The sequence below is a fragment of the Mixophyes fleayi genome, chromosome 6 (genome assembly GCF_038048845.1).
Source record: "Mixophyes fleayi isolate aMixFle1 chromosome 6, aMixFle1.hap1, whole genome shotgun sequence".
In the NCBI taxonomy this organism is placed as follows: domain Eukaryota; kingdom Metazoa; phylum Chordata; class Amphibia; order Anura; family Limnodynastidae; genus Mixophyes; species Mixophyes fleayi.
Window position 1 is genome coordinate 153,349,826 of NC_134407.1, and position 27,894 is coordinate 153,377,719.

General features: G+C 38.6%; 1 protein-coding gene across 1 annotated transcript in view; it reads left to right on the forward strand.

Annotated features, from left to right (window-relative positions):
* Nucleotides 1-27,894, forward strand: part of ADA (adenosine deaminase) — a 58,081-nt gene that overhangs the window by 13,042 nt on the left and 17,145 nt on the right. Inside the window, exons 2-5 of the mRNA XM_075176812.1 lie at nt 9,173-9,234; nt 11,237-11,359; nt 20,328-20,471; nt 21,567-21,682. Coding sequence (XP_075032913.1) covers nt 9,173-9,234; nt 11,237-11,359; nt 20,328-20,471; nt 21,567-21,682 — 445 coding nt within the window. The remainder of the gene's footprint in view (nt 1-9,172; nt 9,235-11,236; nt 11,360-20,327; nt 20,472-21,566; nt 21,683-27,894) is intronic.

The window sequence follows — 27,894 nt, forward strand, 5'->3', positions numbered from 1 at the left end:
TTAGAAAGATTAAGTTTGAGTTGGCGAGAGGACATCCAAGATGATATGGCAGAAAGACAGTCAGTTACACGGGACAACACAGATGTCGAGAGATCAGGAGAGGAGAGATAGATTTGGGTATCATCCGTATAGAGATGATACTGAAAACCAAAGGAACTTATTAGATTTCCAAGAGAAGCGTTATAGATAGAGAACAGCAGAGGGCCTAGCACTGAGCCTTGTGGTACTCCAACTGATAGGGGAAGCTGAGCAGAGGTGGCTCCAGAGAAATTAACATGTGAAAGAGCGATTAGAGAGGTAGGATGAGAACCAGGATAGAACAGTGTCTTGAAGACCTAGGGATTGCAGTGTTTGTATGAGAAGAGAGTGGTCAACGGTGTCAAATGCAGCCGAGAGATCCAGGAGAATTAGGAGAGAGTAATGGCGTTCAGTTTTAGCAGTGATCAGATCATTGACAACCTTGGTCAACGCAGTCTCTGTGGAGTGTTGAGAACGAAAGCCAGACTGAAGAGGATCCAACAGGTTGTTAGCGGAAAGAAAGCGTGTGAGGCGAGTGTAGGCAAGTCTCTCTAGAAGCTTGGAGGGGCAAGGGAGCTGAGAGATGGGACGGTAATTTGAGAGAGGGTTTGGGTTGGAGTTTTGTTTTTTTAGAATAGGAGTAATCACTGCATGCTTGTATAGGGATGGCAAGATGCCAGTAGAGAGTGAGAGATTACAGATTTGAGTTAGAGGTCAAATGAGCACAGAAGAAACCAATTTGCGAGGGAATAGGATCAAGAGGACAGGAGGTAGAGTAGGAAGATAAGAAGATTTCCTCTTCATTTGTGGAGTCAAATGAAGAGAGGGTGTCGGAAGGTAGTGGGAAGGAATTGAGCTGATTACTTGTCGAGGAAGAGGATACCATTTCTAGTCTGATCTTGTCCTTGAAGTAGGAAGCAAGATCCTGAGCACTGATAGTAGATGGAGGGTTTGGGGTGGGAGGATTGAGAAGATATTTAAATGTATTGAAAAGGCGTTTGGGGTTAGAAGCCTGAGCATAGATAAGAGATTGGAAGTATGTTTGTTTTGCAGTGTCCAGAGCATTTTGATAGGAGTGGTAGATAGAAGTATATGTGAAGAAGTCATTAGAGGTGCGAGATTTACGCCAGTGACATTCTGCTTTACGGGACAGTTTTTAAAGATTTCGTGTTGCTTTAGTGTGCCGCGGTTGACATCGAAGTCGACGTGTAGTGTCCCTGGAGCCACTTGATCAAGGGCTGTTGGTTAGGTTAGGTGAAAATGAGGTACTGCCATCTCAGGGTATGAGAATGTAGAGATAGGGGAGAGAAGGTGTTGGAGAGAGGTGGAAAATTGTTGAAGATTAATAGAATTCAGATTTCTGCGGGTATGAGGAGGCTTGGTAGAGTTAGACAGTAGAGAGGTTAGAGCAGTGGGGGTGAGTGAGTAGCTGATAAGGTGATGATCCGAGAGGGGGAAGGGTGTGTTTAAGAAAATTAGAAACTGAGCATAGTCTAGAGAAAACAAGATCAAGGCAGTGGCCATCCGTATGAGTAGATGATTCAATCCACTAGGAGAGGTCAAGTGAGGAGGTTAGAGTAGTTTCATCTGTCACAACCATTGGCTGAAAAGATCATGACTCTGTAAACTCTGTGGAGATCCTGATCGTAAGTGCATACACACTGCAGAATTTGCCCAACATCATTCCGTCATTTATAGAGATTTTTAGTAAGTAAAATCAAATGAAATGATACAATATGTTTTGGTAAGTTAAAATAGGATTATGGTACCTTACACATTAATGCAATATCGGATCTATCGCGTGAAAAACCTGTAGTGTGTACCTCGCTTAACACTCTTGCACGCATCTTTGGACATATCTGCCTTATAACATTAGAGTAACATTAGAATGACCACAGTTAACATTGAAATTAAATTTCTTTTTTACTCCTCCTCATCAGCTATATTGCGCCACTAATTCTGCAGCACTGTACAGAGAACTCGCTCTCATTAGTTCCTGCCCCATTGGAGCTTACAGTCTAAACACCCACACGTACAAACACACACACACGCACGTCAATTTAGCACCTAGAGGAAACCCACGCAATCACAGGGAGAACATACAAACTCCACACAGATTAGGCCATGTTCAGGAATAAAACTTACCTGACCTCAGTGCTATGAGGCAAAAGTGCTAACCACTAAGCCACCGTGCTACCCTCATTATGTTACAATATGAAGTTATTCGGTGGTAAACCAGACAAGATTGTAAAGCATTATATTCCTGATAGGTGTACATTTAATAAAGCTAGAGTATTAATAAAGATTTGTAGCAATTCATAAATAAATTCAAGGGCTATTAATAAATCTGATAACGTGTTGAAAAATAATGTGTCTCTGCATTAAATTACTAATCCTATTTAATGTAAAGTCACATCCAAACATAGCATGTTATGTCCTGGCAGATGTATGTGCTCTGAATCCAGAGGTGTGGTACACTCCTCCCCATTTAAGTGATCCTTAATTGTCAGTCTCTCACTATACAGGTTGCAGCAGTGATGTAAGCTGATACACTTCAAGGGCTGCATGGAGCGGCCCTCTAACCTTTTAATCTCAGTAACAATACATTTAATCAATATCTAACAATAAAGCAGGAAGGAGCTGGAGGTTGCAGTTAAAGGGTCCGAGGGCTGTCTGTTGTCTATCACTAGGTTACAGTAATAAGAATATGAATACTTTACAGTTGTCAAATATTATATATAAAAATATATCCAAAATATACAAATTTACCACTTGTGCAGATTTATTGTTTTTGTTATGATATTCTAGTCAATACATTTGTTTGTGGTTAAGTGCATTTAGTTGCCCCAAGAGACTTACTGACGTTTATGGTTCAAATCTCAGCTCCAACTCCTTGTGACCTTATATAAATTGATTTACGTCCCAGGCACCAGAGAGCATGGTTTGGTCTGACTGCTGGAATGAGACATCCGTGAGGGTCCTAAAGAATAACATTTCACCTTATTAGTACGTGGGAGTTTCTCAAGAAGGGATCTAGTGCAAAGTGAACGACCACGTTAAATGACTAATTTGTTTGTTTGTCCTCCTGCAACTTCTACTTCATTGGTTTGTGTATCTCAGCCATGAAGTCAAATATTTTTTTTAAGAGTTGCTTAATTTCATTTCCCTGGGATATATCACATGGTGCTTCCCGAATTGATTACAACTGTATCCAAAGAGCAGCTTGGGTAGTATCCCCATGAAAATGAAGAATCTACTCCTATAAAGGTACTGTTAATAAGGAAGATGAAAGATAGAGAGAAAACACAATGTATTTTGTAAGTTTCAGCAAGTCCTCTGACTGCTGGAAACCTGTATAATGTGCTATAGAACTTCAACAGCACACTCAATAACCGTAATTTTATCACCTTATAAAAACCGGAGGCGATCCCATTTTACTCATTCACTGGAGGAGAAAATGCCATTGATAGCCACTGCAGTTATATACCACTTTTATATCTCTTACAAAATCTGTTTAATGTGATTAAAGAACAAAAAAGAATAAAGACGAATACATTATTGCAGGCTCACTTGGTATTTACATGTAACTAGGATCGTTTGTTACAAAATGTGTGCTTCGTACCACCCAAATGAATACAAATTCAGTGATGTCATAGTGAAGCATACTATGTGGTGTCAATACAGCTTTATCTTGCTAACTCATGCGGAATGTGCTGTGAAGTAATATAGTCTGTACAGTGATAAGGCCACTGCTGAATTTGGGATTATCACAGCTGTACAATTAGTCCCTTCCTGAGAACTATCCAAATGCTCCTTTGTTGAATGCGGTGTTAACATTTGTTTACTTATGTTCAATACTGATCAAAAAAGGGTGAGGAATAACCCATGATAACAAATGCAAACGTGCTAGTAGATATATCATCATGTTGCTTGCAGACGGCAGTTAGAGAAGGCTGCAATCTAATCTGTGCCCTACCTCGTACATAATCTTCTGACCATTATAAAACCGTTACAAATTTGCAAAGGTAGTAGAAAATTACACGGTGGGGGCATATCATCACACCAAGGACAGGGTTAGGACAGGTATTTTGTTTTTTGAGGATTTGCGTGTCTGTGAACATGGTGAACCAGTGAAAAACACTGGTCAGACAGTTACTTCAGCTTTTCATTCTTCGCCATTGGGAGATCCTGGAGGGGAGGTGAAGTGTGAGGGCAGAGAGGGGCAGGGCGCGGCAAAAGCCTTATTTTGCCACGGGCGTGGAGACCTACCTGGAATTCGAGAGTCTCCTGGACATTTTCCGGGAGTTAGGACAAGTATGAGTTACTTCAAGCTGGTAGATAACCCAAAGTGAATGCAGAAGAATGTATCAACAAACTCAGGATGATCAAAGACATACTGATGGCCATAAGGCAAAATCACTCACTATTTGACACCAAATTCAATATGATTAAAGTAATCTCTTGATATGTGATCAAGAGGATCCAGCCCTTCCTGTGGCTGGATCCTTTTGATCACATATCAGGAGATTACTTTAATCTCTATTGATGTGGGGGGAAAAACAAATTCCGATGCTGTAAGCTCCATTCATGTGTATGGCCCACTCATTTATATGGTCTATTAATTTCAATAGAGTTTTTCTACCTCTAGCACAACCAGTGATATAGATGGACCATTGAGAAAAATTGGGAACATACAGCACAGTGATGGTGTGACATCTCGTGTCAACACCTAATGGGTATATAGTTAATGTGCTCCTAAAGAGATTAACAGACTTTTTCAACTGCAGTGACATAGTTTGACTAAAATGGAACGAGCAACATCCAAAAAGAAAAACATGCTGCAACGCAAAAACACACAAATACAGGGGTATGAACACATATAACAGAATTAATATTATTTTTATTTGTGTTGCACTTATATTAACTAAGATCGGGCACATCATATAATTAATTACCAGTGGGTAATAGGCCTTACACAGCTGCATTATATTCACCGTAGCAAATACAGAACTGTCATAAGTATATTCTCTAACCCTTTCTGAAAAAAGTGAAATCAACACACTTTTTTTTTTCTTTTTTATTTATATTCCCCCAAATTCACAGCAAAAGTGTTTGTGAATTACATTTTTCTGTTGCCCTTATCCACTTTTGTCAAAAAATACATGCATTTATTTACTTGTTGGGTTTTTTAATGCTAGTAAAAAATAGGAATGATATTGGATCCCCTTCTTTGTAGAAACATGCAGTAACCAGCAGAACAGTCCCTCAGACTGTGTGCTCAATTTGAGCCCTCTTGTAGTGTGGTCGCTCCAGAATCATCTCTGTTACTAGCGGAAAACTAGTGATTGGTAGTTCATGAATGATTAGTTCAAAATGAAACAAGGTAGTTCATCAGGAGCTAAAACATGTGGGAGGACTTAGACAAAGATAAAGCATGGCAAATCCAGCAGGCTCCCTCACTGTCTCACACTGGATCTTTAGTTCCTAATGCTGTTAAAGGAAAGTAGAAAGCACAACACAGTCCATGAAATACAAATTTAATAAAATAAAAGAAGAAAACCTCTGAAATTGCACTGACTAGCTAAAGTTTATGTGTGAGTGTCTATGTTCATGCTACTCACATTTTTGTGATAAAGTCACTGTCCTATTAGTCTTGATGATGGCTTTGGTACTGGGTCCTGAAATCCCCTCCCCCTAGACTCCTCATCGGTGCTATATATGCTACTACAGCAGCACTGCTATTCAGCTCTCTCATATAATACTCATTAGTCAATACCTCTAATCTACCATAGGTGGCGCTGCTATGAAATTGTGTGGGACTCTGCAGAGCTGGTCACTGAACTATATGGTTATGAGCCATTCTCCTAGCTCAGTAGTTCACTAATTCATTTAGATCATCTAGTTCATTTAGCTCACAAGTTACAGGATACCTTCCCTGTCAGTTCAAGACACAGTGCTGAGGGCTGCATGCTATATACTGTAGTTCTGTTTACTCCACCATATTCTGTGAGGCGTTTGTATGTTCTCTCCATGTTTGTGTGGGTTTCCTCCGGGTGCTCCGGTTTCCTCCCACACTTCAAAAACATACTGGTAGGTTAATTGGCTGCTATCAAATTGACCCTAGTCTCTGTCTGTATCTGTGTGTGTTTTAGGGAATTTAGACTGTAAGCCCCAATGGGGCAGAGACCGATGTGAGCGAGTTCTCTGTACAGCGTTGCGGAATTAGTGACGCTATATAAATAAATGGTGATAATAATAATAGGGGGAGATGTATTAAACCTTCAAGAGATAAAGTGGAAAAGTTAATTCTTTTCTTTTTCTAATTACTGCATTTTAAAAACAAAAAAAGTGACACTATTATAATACTCTGAATTTGGTTCTTTTTCATTTGCATATTATTGAAGTAAAGCAAAATAAAAATGTAACTAACTTTGCAGAGCTCAACATATCACTACTAGTTTGTTGTATAAGTGATTTTCTCTTTTCAAAATATTAAAAATGATCAGACATATTAAATACAAGTTAACCCGTGCATGATACTCATGCATTCTAGTCAAATCAAGCTACTTAAGGTGTTAAAAAGGTTCTTGTCATGCATTTGGGCCATAGCCCAGGCCTCAACCACCAACCACTCCCCACTGTCACCCCCGGCAACCACAAACCACTCCCAACTGTCACTTCTCCTTCAAGAAATATATATATATTTTTTTTAAATCTTTATAAACACTTTTAACAATTAACAAATTAAATTAACAAATTAAAAACATCTTAGTATACCAAATTTCAGCCCTTTCTGAATTTTTTTTTCCACACACACTAAGAATTTAGTAGGTCAGTGTATAACTCCGCCCAGCAGGTGGCGCTGCAGCTTGGTTTTATTTTTTCCACACACAGACAGACTAACACACGCCACTAGACATTTATATATTAGATATCTAATCATTTTAACAGGACTATAGCTCATCCAGTGAATTTGTAGTAGACATGTCTACTGTATGTGTAATACTAGATCTATGTCTCCAATCACTTTTCGCTCAGCAGTGTTCCAGAGCCAGTAAACTAGCTGATCTTACTGAACTAATCTTTCGAGTGAACTAGATCATATTGAACTAATCTCCAAAATGAACAAGATTTCCCATCACTCCTGAGAACATCACACACCAGTCACTCCCACAATACATTGCGGGTATTTGTGAATTGAGATATTGAGCAGTCCACAATTACATGTCTGATTAACTGTTTCTGTAATGTATCAAATGGTTTTTAAATTGTATCAAAGGTTACTGAACTCTTGTCAGTTAGCTACCAAGATCTGCTGTAGTGAATGAGACAAACTCACTAGATAGAGGTCATTTGAATTCTCCAGCAAACAATTGGGATCTATACAATATAAGAAAAGTATGCGCCCTGCATACAAATTCAGAGTCACGTTGTTTGAGAGTCGTCCCAATTATTGCCCTTTCTTCACTGTCAAACTGCTTCCTTCCAATGTTCCTGATCTGCTGCCTCGAATAATACTTATGTGGCAGAGGGAAGGGAACTGAGGGAAGGTAGCAAATAGTAGTGAAGGCAGAACAATAGGCAATTCTCAAGTATGCACCCCTTTTTTTTTTTTTTTTTTTTTATTGTGTTCACTTCTGATTGAGGAAGCACTTTTTTTTGTTTTTTGTTACACATATATAGTGCAAATGACACTGGAGGTGATTTTATGAAGTGCATAGTAAAAATGCCTTGGTTTTGTACCAGTGTGCCTACATGGTCCACCCAGCTCATCAAAGTCCACATCTACTCAAGAGGTCCCTCTATAACCTACAAGTGAGCATAGCTGTGCGCATAGGTGGAAAAATGTCCAGGGGTGCACTGTTCAGAATGTAAAGGTCACAGCAACCTTCTACTTCATTAACACTACCCTGTTCGATAAAATAGCATTTTCCGTTTTGCTGAATTTAACCTAATTTATGGCTTAAATGATTGTGTACAGCTATTTATTACATCACCCGTAGTCCACCCCGAGATGGGGTAAAATTCAAGCCTTGCGTCTACTCCATAAATTGCGGGTGTAAATAGAATAAATGGTATGTAAGAGGGGTGAATTGCGCAACAATCAACTGCTGCTAAACCCCCTATAGGAGTCACACAATTTTCCCTAAAGTTAAATGAGATATATATGTATAGGGGTGTTTCAGCGCTGTTGACTGCAGTCACATAGATGTGTCATACAATAAAGCAATACATATGTTAACACAAGAAATGATAATCAATCTTATCTTCTTAACACCATGTATATATGGATTGAAGTTGATTAACCTCATATTCACTACATGATTTTATTTGCTGTTACAGTATTATACTATGTTAGGTTTTTATATTTTTCATGGAAGAAAGATTTGAATGAGGTGACCCACGGATACACCCCTAAAATATAAGTATTTTTTGAATATTTTATTCATAAGCCAAAAACGGGTAGCGTAAATTTAGAGAACTTTATTGCAATTGTCTATAAACTGCAAGATTACAACTCTAAAGTGTAATTTTAGGATACCTGTTTATAGAGTAACAAGGTTAGGACATAGCCAGAATTAACAACTTGTGTGACATCAACATTAATTGATAAGAATGGCCATTCACATTGAGAGATTGCCATAGAGCTTCGTCACCCAGCCAATCTAAAATATTACATTCTCTTACCTGCTAAGCTGATAAAAGATGTGTGTCATTTGGACAGTATTACTCAAGAACAGAATGTTTTCACAAACATTGTCCTTCCAAGAAGTGGAATCATGCACAACCTTGACTATCAGTTACAACACAAATTACAGTATACTATATGAACACAACAAAATATTTCTTAGTACAAGAGTATATTGTGCAATTATGCTTAATTTAACAAAGCAATGATGGATATGATGCATTTTTTCCATTATAAGCTTAAATGAATGCCCTAAATCTGCTAAACCCCTCCCATCAACCTGCTTAAAAATTCTGCTTTTCTACAAACACGGGAGGTTTCTGTCCTCCCTGAGCCGTTTTATTTCCACCATAACGCAGCTAAAAAAATGAATTGATGAAGTATGGTCTTCCACAATCTTGTCTAGTTGGTGAATTATAAAGTGTCAATGTGACTTTTATATTTGTTATTTCTCTCTTTCTTTAGGTTGAACTTCATGTTCACTTGGATGGAAGCTTCAAACCAGAGACAATCATCCATTTTGCAAAGTAATTATCAAATAATGCCACAGACACATATTACATAATCTGTTATACTATAAGTAACCGAAAATTTTCGTCCAGTGGGAAAAGGCATCTTAACAATCACTTATATCTATAAACATTGCAATAAATCAATAGGATATAAGCTACCTGATATTCTACATATGTTGATTAGCTAAATAAGTAAAATCAATTTTACAAATTCATAGTTGAAGCTGGCTAAACAATGGACCATTCTATCACTATCTTTGTTCAATTTGGTCACACATGTAAGTGACAATATTCAGGCTGATGCTGTTGGTAACGGATAGAGGTTGTTTTGCAACCACATTTACCGAACTATGATACAAAGAGTTGGCTCTTATGTGCTTATACTCCTCCAAGGGTCAACAACTAATTTCTCAAAATGACCGTACTATCTTAGAGGTTCCAATCCCTAAAAGTTAGCCCAATATCAACAATACAATGAAAGGAGCGCCATTGGACTGAAAAAATTAATGAGAAACCAATAAAAAATATTTACAATAAGAAGCCCATGCAGGTCACTTGTACACATTTTGTTAATCAAGCGAACTGGCCATTCACTCTGGAGCACACACTTATGTTTCTTGATAAGTCTGGTAATTTCTCTAAAGTGCTATTTAAAATGTTCTGTCACAAAGTATGTAGTATGTTTAAATGTAAATATTAAGTCATTAGTCATCAATGGCCTGATGCAGAGATGGACGCATTTTCGTCTTAAAGCGCAGAGTTTGTTCAAACAAAAACACGTATTCGTATACGTCTTCTCAGAAGATCTGAGCAAATCAGCATTTACACGTAATTGCATGTGTAGAAGTAAAGCACGATGATACTCTATGAAGTGTACCCTGTTGATGACACTGCTGTGTTAATGTAGTAATATATATGTTTAAAAAAATGGTGTGCCCCTTCCCCACAAAAAGGTTTCTCTAGCACCACCGTTCATAGCCTGGGCAGGTAGCAGCAATCAACGGAAGGGATAGTGCCTGTGGACTACTGCTACACAGGGGTGCGAGTTTCCAGTGATACAATCTTCAAGTTATGTTTTTTGTTTAGCAACTCCAAAAACTGGCATTCCACTTTGTTTTGGCCACATTCTGCACTTGGGCCACTTTATTTATAGTCTAAATAGACCTGGGATGATGAATGTGTAATTTTTTTCTGCTTTCTTGATTCCACTGGAGACACCTTCTAATTGCAACACCCTAATGTGGAATAAAGAGAATAGGGCAGAACAGTTTTGAAATTTTCACGCAGCTCTGTAATGAGAATCAAAATGGATACACTTAATTTTGTTGGAAGAGCATGGTTTATCCTTAAGACAAGCTAAACCGAAGAATGAAAACCTTTATTTTAGAACTCTTAGGGCCAGTTCAACTCCCAGTTTCGGTTGTGATAATGCTTCATTTTTTTTATTTCTTTTTTCTTTTATCTTGCACCATGCTAGTCTTAAACTTTTTGTGCTGTTGTGACAAAATTAAGGACACATTGGTTATTTCCCCATAGTGTGGGTGAAAAAAGTCCTATTCAGTTCTTTTTTTCGTGATATTTTCACTTACATGCAAAGAGTTATTGTCTCCTGAGTTTGCTTGTACATTTTATTAAAAAGAAAAAATGCTAAAAATAGTAATAAATAGCCCTAGAAGCTGATGCAATGACTATAGGGCTAAGCCAGAAAAGGCCTCCCCATGATTTTGTTTGGGAGAGCCAAGTATCTCAGGGTTCCTTAGTAGAATTGTTTCAAGACTGCTTTGCTATAAATTATTCTAGCAGTCAAATTGCTTATACGACTATTAAATGAGGTACTGCAACTGCCATTAAGAAATGCTTTTTTCAGCTTAAGAGAAACATCCAGTCAGGATGGTTATTCCTATGAATATATATTTTAAGTCAGTAACACAATCCTTCATGTTTAATTTATCAGTAGCTTGTTGCTTAATATTATTATGTATGTTGCATCTTTTCTCTGCATTTGTTTTCTATTCAGGAAAAGACAAATAAAAATACCAGCAGACACAGTTGAAGGACTCCTGCAAATCATATCATATAAGGAACCTCTCAGTCTGACGGAATTCCTGACCAAATTCGATTATTACATGCCTGCTATAGCGTGAGTCACAAACACGTTGTTTACCAATCTCTTGTCAACAAGACTATATCTATATGTGATAAATGAGACGAAAGAAGAGACTGCCTTGGGTGTCTTAGAGAATTGAGAACCTGCCCAGCACTGAACACATTCATTCAGTTCCGATTTTTTTTCCTACTGCAAAGTAGCATTAAAATACTTGTCTGCACCCTGGTTAATTTCAAACCATGTTGTAGAAATATAAAGTAGTGGTCCTAGCCCAGCTAACGTCATGTTAGGTGCAGTTTAGCATATTGGTATGGATGACGATCACGGCTTTACCAAGCCATAATAAGGCAGAATATAGGAACGGAGGGGCATAATAGTTTTGAACTACAGTTTAAAACAAAGAAACGTTTCCCATATTTTGTTTGTGCCCATTGTTGTCACCTGTCCATAATTAACAGATCAATCTGGTATTTGGAAAAGACCAGTCCCCACAAATTTTGTCTTAATATCAGCAAATTCATCTTATTTTGTAAAGAAGATGCAATTATTATTCTCAGGTTAACATTTGTTGAAGAAGATTGTTTAAAATGTGTCAAAATTGTGTTCTAACCAAATTCAGTAAATATATCGGTATGACTTTGTAGATCACTGAGATCTGCTTAGACACTACCTTGCACGACGTGCTTAGAGGAGCCTCTGCTCTGCAGCAAAGCACCCCTGGAAAGTATCTGAAAATGTTGATGACTGTGTCAGATAGGTCCCAGGTGGATCATCTCCTGGGAACATTCATTCCTTTAGTTTATTTTTCTCTGCTTACAATAGCAAAAAGTCTGTTTTGTGCAGGGAAATGAGCCATCTCTCATCCTCTGCACTCCCTTTGTACAAGATGTCTGTATGCTATACAGAGCCGGATTTAGACCTCATAGGGCCCTAGGCAAGATATTGGTTTAGTGCCCCCCTCCGTGAAACAATATTAACTTTTAATAGGTACTAGAAAAGATAGTGCAGACAATGTTATACCAATAAATAATAACTTTTAATTAAATCCTTACATAAAACAGAGTGCAAATAATGTTGTATATAGCTTTTAATGCTAAGAATTGGTACCCCAAGCTTTTTTTTGTAACTATACACTTGACATAAAACACAATGCAAACAATCTTCTATTCAAATTTTGTAGTTTCTCTACAGAATAAGAAAAGTTAATAGCAATTTTATTACCTATACGATACCTTACATTCTATTTTCCTGCTGAAAATGTCATCATTGTGTATTAAGCTACATCCAAACAAAAACAGAAAAGTCAATAATCCTACACAATTGCCCCCAAATAAAATTGGCATGGCAACATTCATTCCTAGATATACAAGAAATTACATACTGAAGGTTTTGGGACAACACTAATCAACTATGTTAAACATATTATCATTTCCAAAATCAGCTCTGCACTTTCTCTACCAGCTGACTGCAGCTGTTGACTAACTACAAGCCCCTAAAAAAGACCAATCACCACCTTGAAACATAAATACATTATTTGTTCTTTCACATACAGATTTCTCTACAGATACAGAAATACATATAATCGTAAAAAAGGACTATGAACCATATCCAAACTGAAGGAAGCTCCGCCACATAGGTCTATTTATAACCTACTGTCTTTCCCATGCAGAAAAAGCAATAAGCATACGGACATGTTTGAACCTCCCATTTGTGTTTGCATATTCTTGTAGTATCCATCATGTCACGTGTCAATACTTTAATGTATGGTAGAATTTTATCCATTTATTTGCATGTGATATTTATACAAGATTTAACCCAGTAGGTGTAAAGTCAGTGATCATATAACATGCAGAGGTCAGCAACCTTATACACACTTAACCAAATCATTTGCATGTGTTTGTAAATATAATTTACTACTGTGTGTAACACACACTCCCAGAGAAGACATGCTCCCCCCATGATTTTGCACTATATAAAGACTTGTAATGTATTTAGGGGAACAGGTACTATCTCCTTGGTGGACAGCAGCAGTAACCACTCAAGTCCAGACGTTTCAGGATAACAACCACAGCCAGTTTATTCACCAGCTTGTAAACAAAACAAAATATATACAATATCCTAGCCGTCTGGCTACTAGATAATACATTTAGCAAGACCCTCTCTTAGAGCTACAACATATTATTGCTCACTACAGCAGAGTGTCTGAGGAGGCAACTCATCTTCTCCCCAGGTCTGAGACACTGGTTGCATATCCCAGCTGCCTTTTCACAGGCACCTCCCAGGTGCATCTCTTGATCAGTCTGTTTTAAATTACAAACGACAGGAACCTGGGACTTATGTACCTGCCTTTTACCATTTGCCCAGAGCTTCTGTCACAGACTGAAGAGTGAACATTATTACAATAGAGATAATTACAGCATTTATAATGATTACTTTGCATTACTCACATTTGCTGATGAAAAGAAAGGTTATTTCAGTCCCTGCAGGTTGATATTATTGGTCCAACTCTGCGCACTGTACCTTGATCCTCCGTATGATGTCACTTCAGTCCCTGCACGCCCAGTCCAAGCACACTGAGCCTGCGCAAGCTCTCACAGCTCCCTCCTACAAAAAATGTATTTTGCCAAATAAGTTAAAGTACAGAAGAGAAAAAAATATCCCCAACACATTACTTTTGCTCCTCCTTCACACTGTTTCCCCTTTAGTATATTGTACTCCCTTCATCATCTCACTGTGCATTCCATCATGCTTTTGCCCTTTTATCATTACACTGTGCACACTTCACCATCACATTGTGCCCTCCATATTTTTGCTCCCCTTGTTTATTTCACCTCACACTGCCTGTTCCACATTTCTGTCATCATGCCCCTCTGTGCCCTTAATGCCTGTTCCATATTTGTCATCATGCCCCTCTGTTCCATATTTGTCATCATGCCCCTCTGTTCCATATTTGTCATCATGCCCCTTTTACACATTTGTCATCATGCCCCTTTTACACATTTGTCATCATGCCCCTTTTACATAGCTGTCATCATGCCCCTTTTACATAGCTGTCATCATGCCCCTTTTACATAGCTGTCATCATGCCCCTTTTACATAGCTGTCATCATGCCCCTTTTACATTTGTCATCATGCCCCTTTTACATTTGTCATCATGCCCCTTTTAAATTTGTCATCATGCCCCTTTTACATAGCTGTCATCATGCCCCTTTTATATTTGTCATCATGCCCCTTTTACATAGCTGTCATCATGCCCCTTTTACATTTGTCATCATGCCCTTTTTACATAGCTTTCATCATGCCCCTTTTACATAGCTGTCATCATGCCCCTTTTACATAGCTGTCATCATGCCCCTTTTACATAGCTGTCAACATGCCCCTTTTAAATTTGTCATCATGCCCCTCTGTGTCCTTAATGCCTGGCTGTTCCACATTTCTCGTGCCCCCGACTGAACAAGCATGGGCCCTCAGTTAATTAACTTACCTTTTAATTGCCTGTTCTGTTCTTGTTTTCATATTTTTTCGATGGCGCGCTGCCGCTGCTCCTCCTCCTCTGGTCCGGCTGTGCTCCTCGCCGAATTCTCACTGAAAATGACGTCGGGCGTGATGACGTCATCACGCCCGCCGTCATTTTCAGTGGGAGACGAGAGGAGACTGCCGGGATCCGACGCTCGGTCAGCTGAGTTTTTTGTTTTTTTTCTCATTTTTTTTTCTTTGATGTTGCATCCATTTGAAGCCTCTATTGTGCCTGCGGCCAGAGGGGGATGGCAGGCAGAGGGGAGCGCCCCTCTGCCTTGCCTACCCCGCTCACCGTCGGCTCTGGCAGGGCCCCCTGGGTACCGCTGGGCCCTAGGCAGTTGCCTAGGATGCCTAGCGGGAAATCCGGCCCTGATGCTATATACACACACCAGAAAAAGAGGAACTTTTATGTTTTGGATTGTACATTTTGTTTGTGACAATGAAAGGTTGTGCTGCAATTTAAAAGAAATACTGACTTTGCAAATACTTTACGCCAGCAGCCTAAAGTAATCAGCATTTACTCATAAAACTATTAGAAACCAATGGAGAGACCTGTGATGTGTATTCTTCCTCTTTTATATTATGCCATGTCGGTTATCTGTCCTTAACAGATTTAAAGGAGCACAAATATGCTGTGTACCATACTAATCAGATGATAGATTTATTTATTTTAAATTCAAAGTTTCATTATATACCTCCCAACAAATACTTTACAAACCATATAGGGTGCAGTCTTGGCTAAACTTGGTGCATTGCAGTCCCAACCCTGTCATGTTACATTCTGCTGTAATAAACCGTAACATACATATCCCAGAAATGTACAATACATTGTTAGACAGGCTGGAAAAGACACAGGTCAATGGAGTTCAACATTTCATAATATCGAATGATCCAGAGAGGCAAAACAAGACCCCCAGTGTAAGAATTAAATTTTTTGCCTCGCATGGGGAAAATAATTCCTTCTTAACAACAAAAATGGCTGAGAGGGTTCTGGATACGCGCGTGGAGGTTCGCTACTGCTGATCTGGTAAATTATCTCCCTTTCACACCAGACTGGGCTATATTGGGCATTCTCCCACCAAATACCCGCACATCCAGAGGTGGCAGACGTCTGCTGCTGATTATTTCGGCAGTGGCAAGAAAATGCATCCTCCACATGTGGATCCAGAGCACATCCCCCACACTGGACCTCTTTAAAGAAAAATTGTTCTTTGCCATGAAAATAGACTGGTTGGAAGCCTCCCTCCAAAAAACAAAATACACAGGGAAATTTTTTGACACTTGGGAGAGCTTTGTTGGCACTTTGTCAGTCCCGCTGAGAGAACAAATACAAAAATGTTTTCAAAACACCCTTTGGTACGAAACTAGAATATTCATGCAAGACCCACCTATCTTTCTGGACTAGGAGAGTGCTTGTGTTGCCCCGGTCTCTCCAGGCTTTTGTATCTTATGTGTGATATCATATTTATAGTTCACTTCAGTAACTCACAGATGACGACTTTCCTCATACTATGTGTCATGGTTCATGATTATTAAGTATAAACATATCTTTGTTCTAATTTATTTACTGATGTGTACATGTTTGACATTCTTCAATAAAGAAATTGAAAAAAAAAAAAATGGCAATCTGGTAAATCACCCCTATAATATCTGCTACTAATTACAGGTACAGGTACCATTTCTTGTAAGAAAGGTATCATATACATTTTCAAATTCTGCTAGTTAATTTGCCATCACAAGATAAGGCATTCCCTTTCTATTTTTTCCATTCTGAACTGAGAACCATTTGTCCTTGATATATAAACGTTTGTTAAATATATCTTTCTATTGACGTTAATATATTTATACATATTAATTAGAGCACCTATAAGCTAGTCTTTTTTAACCTCTTTATTATGTAACTCTGCATTCCCTTTGTGACTGAGGATGCGTGCCTGAAACCTCTCTAGTCCTCCTTTGTCCCCCTTTTGTCCCTTCAAAACTGTACCCAAAATATTCAAGATGTGGTCAACATTTGTATTGGTAATTCTTTCTTTGCATCTTGTGCATTTATCCCTATTTTTATGCATCATCAAAACTCAGAAATAAACACAGGCTACAAAACAGGTTTTCATGTGTAGTAAATCATATTACTCTTTAATTGTACTCAAATAAATATTATTACATGGATAAAATCAATATGTATGTGAAGAAGGGGTACGTAATTAATATTAACTAGTTAACAGAGCTTCACTGCAAACTCACTGGAGGACTGTTCAGTCTATTCTACCTTCATAATTTTTATATATATATTTATCTTTAAAAATATAAGTTTGGGGGTTTCGTGATTCTTTTAATATACTTGCTTTTTTGACTTTTTGTGGTAAAATACAATACACAGTCAGCCTGGAGGTGAAAAATTCTGATTCAGTGGGGTAGATTCATTTTAACATGGATTTCAGCTCATGGCTCAGGAAGCTGTCAGCCAAAATCAGTGTTGAAATTGCCATACCAACGGTAATAATGCGCATCAGTTACCGTAGTAACAGTAATAATGCGTGCCCCCCCCCCCCCCCGCCCCAGAAACCTGTCATATGGTGTAGCAAAACTTATGACGCTACTCAAAAAAACACATGGTTTGTGTTTGGTTTTGCTGATTTCCAAATTTGATGGCCTTGGATTTCATTCCAATCAGTGCTATCCCATGGAGTTTGTACGTTCTACTCATGTTCAAGTAAGGTTCTACAGGGTAGCCAAGATCATTGGCTTAACAGTATATCAGAATAAATTAGCCATGCTTGAGTGTCTGTGATAGAAAACTAGATAACCTGAAAAGGGGCAGAGACTAATGTTCCTCTTTAAATTCCCTGATTAACCAACGCTAGTAATAATGGAAACCATGTTCAGTTTCCGCAATTCATTACAGAATAGTAAGTTCCCATCTGGTTTCAGAATAAGGACAATGGGGCTCTACCACCCACTGTGCGAATCCTTGATATTAACTCCAACATTTTCTTTATTTCGTTGGAAACTGTCTCGCTTCTGGTAATCTGTATGGCTTTATGTTAACTCATAACCCCTGGTTCAGTGTCTATGTCATGTTTAATTATTGTCATTTGGGCAGGTAGTTCGAAAACACCTCTATTTCTTATGAGAAATTCCTAGCTTCATGCTCATAGCTCATTCCTAGCTTGCATAGATGACAGGGTTTCTGCTATTTTAACTGCCCCCTCAGTATCCCGCCGTGGACAGGAAGAAGAAAAAAACTACTTACCAATCCGGCGATGCCCGGGACCCAGCATCCTCCTCCTTCCTCGCTTCTCACTTAATGCCGGGCGTGACGTCTTCTTCCTGTCCACAGCACCCCTGTGACAGCGCCGCGCCACCCCTGGGAGCCGCGGCGCACAGTATGGGAACCTAGGTACTAGTTCATCAGTCGTTGTACACCTCTCCACCATTTCTATCAGCTTGTCTGCTGTTTTAGGATCCCTGTGGCTCACCCATTTGAGCAGTACAACAGAAAGAGATCTAAAATATCTGTCCATGACAACCGGATCCATGCTCCAGTTAGAGTCTCTCTTTTTAGCTAGTTCTTGGTGATGTGGATGAGGTCATGCATCTGAGAATTGTAAGGTTTGTCCAGTAGATTCATCCAGCGGTGCACATGTTGTACTTGAACAGAGAGGATTTCTCCCTCTCATGAGCATCCTCAAGGCTGAAGTCAAAATAAGTCTTTTGTGAGTTCCCCAGAAAGGAAAGGTGCCAACAGGCATGCCCACTGTACTTTAGGCCAGCCCTTTCACTCCGCTGTTCTTACACAGGTGGTAAGATAAGTATGAACATCATGAGCTACAGAGACATCTTTTGCAAAAAAAAAGACCAGCCCATACATGGCTTGAGCTAGCCATGGTGCCATTGGAAACTTTTCCAGGCACCGTTGTCAGCTGCTCCATTCCCTATTTGAAGGTTTTGCGGTCTTGGCACTGGTTGATAGCCATTTCCTGCACCCTGGTGGCCTCCTGCTGTGCAGATGAAGCCTGTAGTAGGCATCTGTTATATTCTCCATCATAGGGCACTGTGACAGTCTTTTCTTGAATCCAAATAAATGGGTATTTGGCCCTTTAACGGTCTCTTACAACTGTTATGGTTGCAAATTTTAGTGCACTGCTCGCATTCTCTACCATATGCCATGAGATCAGGGTACAGATGGCTGTAAGGCGAAATTTTGCACACAGCAGCCATATAAAAGTCACACAATGAGTTATTTTTTTTAAAGAGGGAAATTCACACTTGCCTACCTGGACCCATCATAAGATAATTCCCTCCTCACTGCCCTTTCACTCCACCTCTATGGTCTTCATTTTCTACCTTATTCCTCTTAACGTTAACTCACAAAGTTGGGCCTCCTCTACCTCTTATCTCCTCATCGTCTTTGTACTGTTTCTTTTGTTATAGTTTTATATTCTTATGTAGTTGCTTACTCTGTGGTCTCTTGTGTTGAGTTTTACTGAGTCTATTGTTTCTCTTGTCCCTAACTTATATTAACTTTTGCTTTGTTTGTTTTTTGTTTTTTTTTCTGTTAAATGTGCAGCAATGCGGATTCTGTGACGCCATACAAATAAATGAAGATCATGATTGCTGCATTGTAGGATTGTTATACAGGCAAAAGCATAGTGGTAAAAGCATTGTATGGGAAATATTCTGTAAAATATGAGGAATGAAAATGTTGCTTAACTTCTCTTTAGAATTGTAATTATTTTTTTTTGTACTCCACATTCTGTAACATTATGTTGCCAACGTTTCCACCATATCTGCTTCTTTTTATGCTATAAATGTATAGTGAGTGTGATTTTAATATAATTGGAAATTATATTTTTCGTAAGAGAATAGAAAGCAACAGCTAAAATATCTATTCCTTTAAGAGCGCTCAGGAAAAGTTCTACTTTTTAATAATTAAATAAAGGACAAAAAGGGCTTTTTAAATCCTAAATAAAGACTTTTAAAAAGATTATGGTGAAAATTGTATAGTCATTCAATCAGACATATTTAAGAACATTTTCAGATTCTTTCACTTTTATAGAATATCCCTATGTTTTGCACATGTACTAGGTTTGCTCCATATTGATACAATTTGGCCTAATGTACACTGTAATTTAGTTTACTTTTGCCAGTCATACTTGAGGCAGATATGTAAAGTAAACATTTAATATAATATATGCTTTTATGCTAAATATTTACTATTGTGTTGCAATATGTATATAATTTGCCACTATACCACACATCATGCTCTGCATAGAGCCCAGGGTATACCCTGTTTGCAATAACACTGTACTAAAAATTGCACATTTATTTCAACTGTATGCAGCACATTTGATTTAAGCTTTCTGAGCCATATTGTGCTAGGTTGGCCAAGGAGATTGCCCTATAAACATGCTTTTAAGTTGTCAAGTCTGTAAAATCTATTTGATAACTAATTAATTTATTTGTTTATTTATTTATTTAGGGGTGACAGAGAAGCTATTAAGAGAGTTGCTTATGAATTTGTCGAAATGAAAGCCAAAGAAGGCGTTCTATATGTAGAAGTCAGATACAGTCCTCACTTTCTGGCCAATTCCAAAGTGGACCCAATCCCATGGGGACAAAAAGAGTAAGTGGAATCCTGATCACTCAGAACAGTCAGGCAGCATGGATGACTGTTATAAGCCCTCACTGGATGGGCAATATATAGTATTCACCTTGGGTGGAGACCCAGATATCCAGCATCCTACTACAGACATAGCTCAGGCGATCACTCTTTGCTCAAAAAGCAAATTTTCTTACATTACATGGAATATGTGTAAAAAGTCGTACAAGATCAAAGCAATTGCTGTACCCCTCTCACCAAATATAGCAAAAAGTGTCAGCAGTGAGATAGTTCAAACATAATATTCTCTATGTCCATGAGTTTGTATCAAAATGAGCAGGACAGCTGCACTGCCATTCAAGATCAATTTCCTGATAAATCCACTGCCACACTGATGAAATGTAATATGTTGTACAATCAGAAGTCCCTGTAAATGAAAGATAAAACCTCCAATAAATCAGGTAGATTTATTAGCCATAAAGCATAAATTAAAAGGCACCTAGAAGATAGGATGTTAGAAATTGTGTTGGAACAATTTGAGGCTCAACCATAAAATGGCCATCCTGGTACATGGTGCAGACTGCTCCCCCGGGACTCATCGTTTTATGATGGAGGACCAGCCTCAAATTGTTTCAGTGCTTTATATAACCTCCCATCATTTAAGCACTTTTTTTATTTATTCTTTATGGTTAATCTACCCGCTGTATTGGAGGTTTTATTTTTCATGGACATTGCCTTTCGGTTGTACAACTTGAAGTAAAATGCACAGTAAGTTACAAAATATTCTTTCCTCTCCCATATCTTATTTGTAGGCATTGAGTTCGAAGATGCATGCAACCTTTAATTTAGAATTTTCCTAGACTACTCTACAAGTCAAATTCTAATTCAATGGATGGGGAAAGCCAGGGTTCCTGCAATATAACATAAGTCTTGCGAGTGGTAATACAGCCATCCTTTTCTTCTGAAAATTCAGGCAGTGTATCTTAGGAGGGTCCACAAACCTGTAATTCCACTCTAAAAACTCCTAGACCAGTTTAGTAAAGTTGAGTGTCAAGGTGACTGTTGTCACCATAACATGTTTTGTACATGTTGAATGAGTAACAACTTTTGTCTCGGCAGGGGTGACATAACACCAGATGATGTTGTTGACCTTGTCAATCAAGGATTACGGGAAGGAGAGAAAGCATTCAACATCAAAGCCAGGTCTATTCTATGCTGCATGCGGCACATGCCAAGTAATGTATTCCAACCCCCCCCACTGCTCTAATATCTTCTAGTATAGATTGTATTATAGATAATAGCAACTTCATAGGACAGTTTGCCTTTGCTGTATGAAATATATGTACATGTTGTAGGCTTAACTTTGTATGTACTCACACTGCTGACCGATGTATCAATCAATGGTTGCTGAGCAATAGAATGTCAGTAAGGTGTCAGTTGTTGTTAATGATAGTCCAAACACATTCCAAATTCTATAAGCGAATGGACCTGTACAAACACACTTTTTGACAAGTGTATGTTTCGCTTTAAACAAAGTTGGATAAATATTTAGCCTTCTGGTCGAAATACCAATATTAAAAAGTAAACAAACTTTATTGAAATTACCATATTAAAGTCCTCGTTCGGAACACAAGAATACACCAATTCCCCCACTTCCAGTTAAAAGAACAAGAATCTAAGCATGCTGAAATGCCATACACCCCTCTGGTAAATAATTAGATACTTGTACGTGTGTCACCATATGTTGTGCCAGAAGCAACTCATTTGTTGAATTGTTCTTAAAGGATGACCAATCGGATGTTTTGCAACTGGCTTATAAACTGCTTTTCCTCTTTCCTCTCTTCTGGTTGGCCAATGTCATTTGGCGGTTGTCTGCAGACGAGATAATTACAGTCTCTGCTATCTAGTATAGTAGTGTTATGCTAGAGGTCCAGTGATAGGATATGTGTCTGAAGGGAGTCATATTTTTACTTTTTTTACATCTAAAAGTTTTTTTGTGTTACTGCCAAATTGTAGTTATAGAGTTAATTTACAGTTGGATCCAACCAGCTCCACATCACCCTATGAAGCTTTCGCTTTCTTTTATTTTTTTAATTAAATAGAAGTAATAAATCAAATCTTCATGTTTTATTTTGTGCTTCAAAAAGTAAAGCTAAATGATATGTAGGAATTTTAGCTGTCCGGATATCAATTTGTAGCAACAAGACTCTTGGCAATACCACATTCTCATCAGAAAGTTAGTAACAACATTGATTTATTGTTCCAAGATTGCAGTGACATATTATTTGTGATAAAGCCAACGTGAATTAATGAGCAAAGACATACATTATTATTTGTCATAGTCGCTAGTAATAATATATTGGGGTTTTATTTGTTTAGTTTTTTTCCAGCCAGTCGGGCTCGAAATGCACATGGTGAATGATGTATAAACTTCACCACAAAGTCCAGCCTACTACCACTATATAACCACCCCTTTGAACAAATATCATGAAGAACGAAGCAAAAAGGTTAAATTAAACAGACGATTAGGAGTCTATTTACTAAGCTGAGATGAGCCAAGAATCTGGAGAAAACAGCTGTTTTCTCCAGAGAATGGCCAATGCAGCTGTTCTTTTAATTTATTCAGGGATTAAAGCAGCAAATCTCAGAGATTTCTCCTGCCTTAACCTATTGCTGGTCATTGCCCCCGCCCCCAATCTAAACCAACTAAAACCTTCTTCACCAGCAAGCAGTCTAGCGCTGTTGGCGAATAGAGGATCTAACTTGTTTATCTCAGTTGATGGCCTGGTTTCCCCCCCCTCCCTGTCCATACTCTACTCCTTCCTGAGGCATGAACTTGATTGTCTGTCTGAGAGGTCTGGGGCTCCCGACAATGATGACCTGTGGAATAGGATTAGAGATGGGGTTTCTAAGGCCTCGACCTCTACCATGGTTGAGGAAACCTCCGATAAAGTTTATTCTAGATGGTATCTGGTGCCTTCCAGGTTGCACAAGATGTTTCCTACTTCCTCTCCTTTATGCTGCAGGGTATGTGTGCACAGAGGGAACTTTCTCCAAATCTGGTGGGGATGTCGGTATGATCCACATGGAAGTCCTTACAAGTCCTGCATAATCCTTAATAATTTTCCACTATGCAAGTAGCGCACAATTTTGTGGTTACATCCTCCATCATAGACTCGTATAACAGTCAGTTAAATAGGCTGTATGAATATGTAAGTGACCAAGTTACTGAATGAAGGTAATGTTCATAGTCACACATAAATCCTTAAGTTATACAGTGTCCCAGATGAATACATTCTATAGCACTTTGTCTCTACTCCTTTATAACAGGCTTGATTTCACTCACACGTTTTAAGGCTTTCACAAAGATAGTTTTGTTGAGGTTTCATGACATGTTTAAATAGTATCCTCCTCATACACGCACTGTCTGCTCCTTAAATGAAGACCATTAATTAAGGGCAGGCATTGCGAGTATGAGATAAATCTTACATATTGCTTTGACTGGATAAGTGGCTACCTGACAATGACCAAACAATAAGATGCAAAACGGGTCAATAAAATAATTTCTCTACTCTTGCTTTAGAGTGAGCCTGTTACTTACACACAGAGGCAGTTATTGGGACAAAACCACTGTGAACTAGTGGCATCATTGTGACTCAAAGTACCTCCTCTGCTGTGTATAGGTGTAATTTATACATAGGTCTCTTTATTAGGCATCTGCAGTCAGGAAAAGCGAAATTAGACCAACAATGAAAATTATTTGTTCATTACTCCATCACTATCACGTTTTCTTGGATATTTTTTTGCTGTTTAGGTTATCGCACCCAATTTTACCTCTTTTACAATGTTTCACCCTATAAACTTAAGATTTATTTGTGAAGACAAGATGAAGCCATGAAAACACTTCAGAATGAATCCAGGATAGTTACAGCTAAGTTTATTCAGAACACGAAACACTCTATCCACATTCCAAAGCTGGGAGTTGCATGGTTTATACTATAACGTCATAATTATTTGTCATTCATATTTTCCTTTTTAAGCATAAAGCTGATGTACTGATGTGACGAGTTTGCACAAACCTTTAACGTCGCCCTTTCCAAATTTTTATTCCAGATGTCTTCATAGGAACTAATCTTTTTTTAATGTAGTGATTCCCAGTGCCTGAATTCTAACAAAATATGCATTCCAAGTTAGATTTATAGCAGCATTGCTGGAACTTTCCTGGGATAATTGAGACACAGATAGAAGCCAAAACATATGATTTAAATTGTCCCAGTCAGCTGCACACAAAGGACACATCTATTTTGTGGGCTAAATCAATCCGATGACATTCTCTTGTCCCACTTCCATTCATTTCACTGGAGAAAAATGGATCGTTTTCTCTATTTGCAAAATGGTTTTTATTAAGAGTAAACTGTACATTAAAGTAACATAAAACACACTTTTTCTCCTTCCTTGTATACTGCACTTGGTAATATAGTCAGTGTGCCTGAGAGTTTCTTCAGACAAATAATAAGTGATTGTTGATGTTATGTGCAGTTATGCTCATTGTAGCTAAAGCTTACAGTTCTTATCACACAAAGCCTACACATGCAGTGGTTAATGTGAACTTATAACAAGTGACTAGACTGCAAGCCCTTGAATAATGCCTGATCATAACATGTAAAGTGAACTAGAAAGTGCAATATGACATCCGTTTGTGTAAAGAATTAAAAATAACTACAATTTGCACTCCTACCTATTTGTTTTTTTTGTCACAGAATAAAGTTATTCAAATGTATTTCCTTACTTATCCCCCTGTATGATGGAACCATATGGACACATGAGGGCACAGCCATATGTAGAAAATAGACCATATTTATTATTACTGTTTATTTTTATATAGCGCCATCATATCACGCGGTACTGAGAGAACATTTAATAATTCATATCAGTCCCTGCCGCAGTGGAGCATTCAATCTAAATTATTTACCACACGCATGCTAGCGTCCGTTTTTGTCAGCAACTATCTAACTTACCAGTATGCTCCCATGAACTGATTTGATATTTTAAACTGCATTGGGTTGTGTGCATCTGTCTGTCCTATCCCTTAACAAAAACTACATAAATAAAAGGTTTAACAAAAAATAAAACAATTCGGTTTCATCAGGAGTGGGACTTTGCTTTGAAACCTGACACAAAGTTACAGCAATTCTAATTCTAATTTAAGATGGGTAATTTGGAAAGTAGAAACGTGTTGAACACAAAGCAATAATTGCCCCTCACAGCACTGGAGTTGTGAGTTCGATTCTGGACCAAGGCCTTACCTGTGTGGAGTTTGTATGTTCTCCCGGTGTTGGTATGAGTTTCCTTCAGGTGCTCCGGTTTCCTCCCACACTCCCAAAAAAACATACTGGTAGGTTAATTGGCTGCTATCAAATTTACCCTAGTGTGTGTGTGTGTGTGTGTGTGTGTGTGTGTGTGTGTGTGTGTGTGTGTGTTAGGAAATTTAGACTGTAAGCTCCAATGGGGCAGGGACTGAGGTAAGCAACAAATATTCTCTGTACAGCGCTGCAGAATTGGTGGCGCTATATAAATAATGATTATGACTATTTGAGAGTATATTTTTAGGATAAAATATAACCTACCGGAGTGGGTGCAGTGACAATAGGGCTGGCAGATGATTGGTCCCAGAAGTGAGAGCCAGTCCATCTATTTTTCTGAGCATACACTGGGGTCGGCACATGTCCAGTGAAGCCCCACTTGGGTTTTCAGTTGCACAACTGAGAGCCCAAACAGGACATCACTGAGCCTTCGCCTTCTCCTCATATGCTCAGCAGAGCAAAGTCGGGGGCCCTTAGAGGGTGTATCGGCACTACTGCCAGTCTCCACCCCCAAACTTTGTTATGGGCCTAACTAAGGAAAGTTTCTCCCCTGTAATTTGGACGCCGACAGTAATGTTTCTACTCTTAAGGGGGCAGTTGGAAGAGGTGCCGCCTCTTTAATGTTATTAAGTAAACTGCCCCCTTAAGAGTAGAAACATTACTGTCAGCGTCCATGCGGACGTAATTCTGTGGTGCCGTCCTCTTTCTTAATCGCATTCACTGCAAGTCAGGATAATAAGCTATCAAAAAGAACAGTACGTCGTGCTCCTCAAAATTCTCTCTCAATACGTCGTGCTCACTCGTGTCGTGGTTCCCAGCATTATATTTTGGAGTACCAAAGCTTCCAATCTGTGGTTGTGATTTAGACCATGACCTGGTCAATTTCTTTAAGTCCTCTGTACGCTGACAAAGAGATCAGGGGGTTCCACAGAGTTGTGAACAATACTGACCACTGCAGCTGCCAAGGTTTTTGTAGATAATGGTTATGGAAATTAATGGGGTAATGGAGGTAGAATTCCAAATATTCAATTATGGAATCAATCCGTACTTCACCACTGAGAGAAAAACATAATACAAATATTTAATAAAATGAAAATAGTTTTGAAAAGTGGAATATTTTCACAGCAGTAGAAACTGGAAGTATACAAAGTAGTCAAACGTTTTCTCCAGCTTCACAGACATCCTGGTATAAACTTGGTATAATTATAACCATGTTGCGCTAATGTGCATCCTAATGACTGGGGAAAGCCTCTGACAAGTTTCACTTGTCGGCTCCGTCAGGGTTAGCGTTCCGGTATTCACAGCCATACAGTATACTTTACACAAATGAAGACAACTAAACCTAATCCACTTTAAAAAAAACATTTAAAATTCAATTGTTTAAACCAATTATTTCTGTTTTAGATATGTATTAAACACAGTAAAACTCATTATTAAATACATAACAATTTTGCACTAGTAACAGTTTAAAACATATCTCACAATACTGTTCAGTACTAAGTACTATATATGCAACATTATGTTTCACTGCTTAAAGACTCACTACACAAATTATAGTGACCATTGTTGAAATGAATGAGGATGTTAATTTTAGTTTGTGCTCACCAGGCCTTGCACCACTCCCACCACTGTATCTTCGCATTTCATGCAGCCTCCGAGCCTGGTCTCCAGGGCACTGAGAGTACTTATTTATAAATTTACCCATTACAGCAGTGACGGGCAACCAGATATACTTCACCTTCAAAAGTGGCACATCCCTTTATCCTGTCAAAACAACTTTGGCACTCCACATCACTCATCCCAAAATGCACTTGCATGCTCCAAAATTCCTTCACATGCCACAGTTATCTGCCACTTGATCCAAAATTACCACTTGTAAACCAAACTCCCACCATTCCACTGAGACCTCCCCTCACACCCCTGTACATCTCCCCTCACACCCCTGTACATCTCCCCTCACAGGGGTAAACGTAGGATTTGTAGAGGGAGGTTTCCATGGCACGCTCTCTCCTACCTGTTACTGCTGTCTTGTGTCTCAAGCTCAGGTGTGCTTGTCTGGATCCTGGGATATTGGGTCCCTGTTT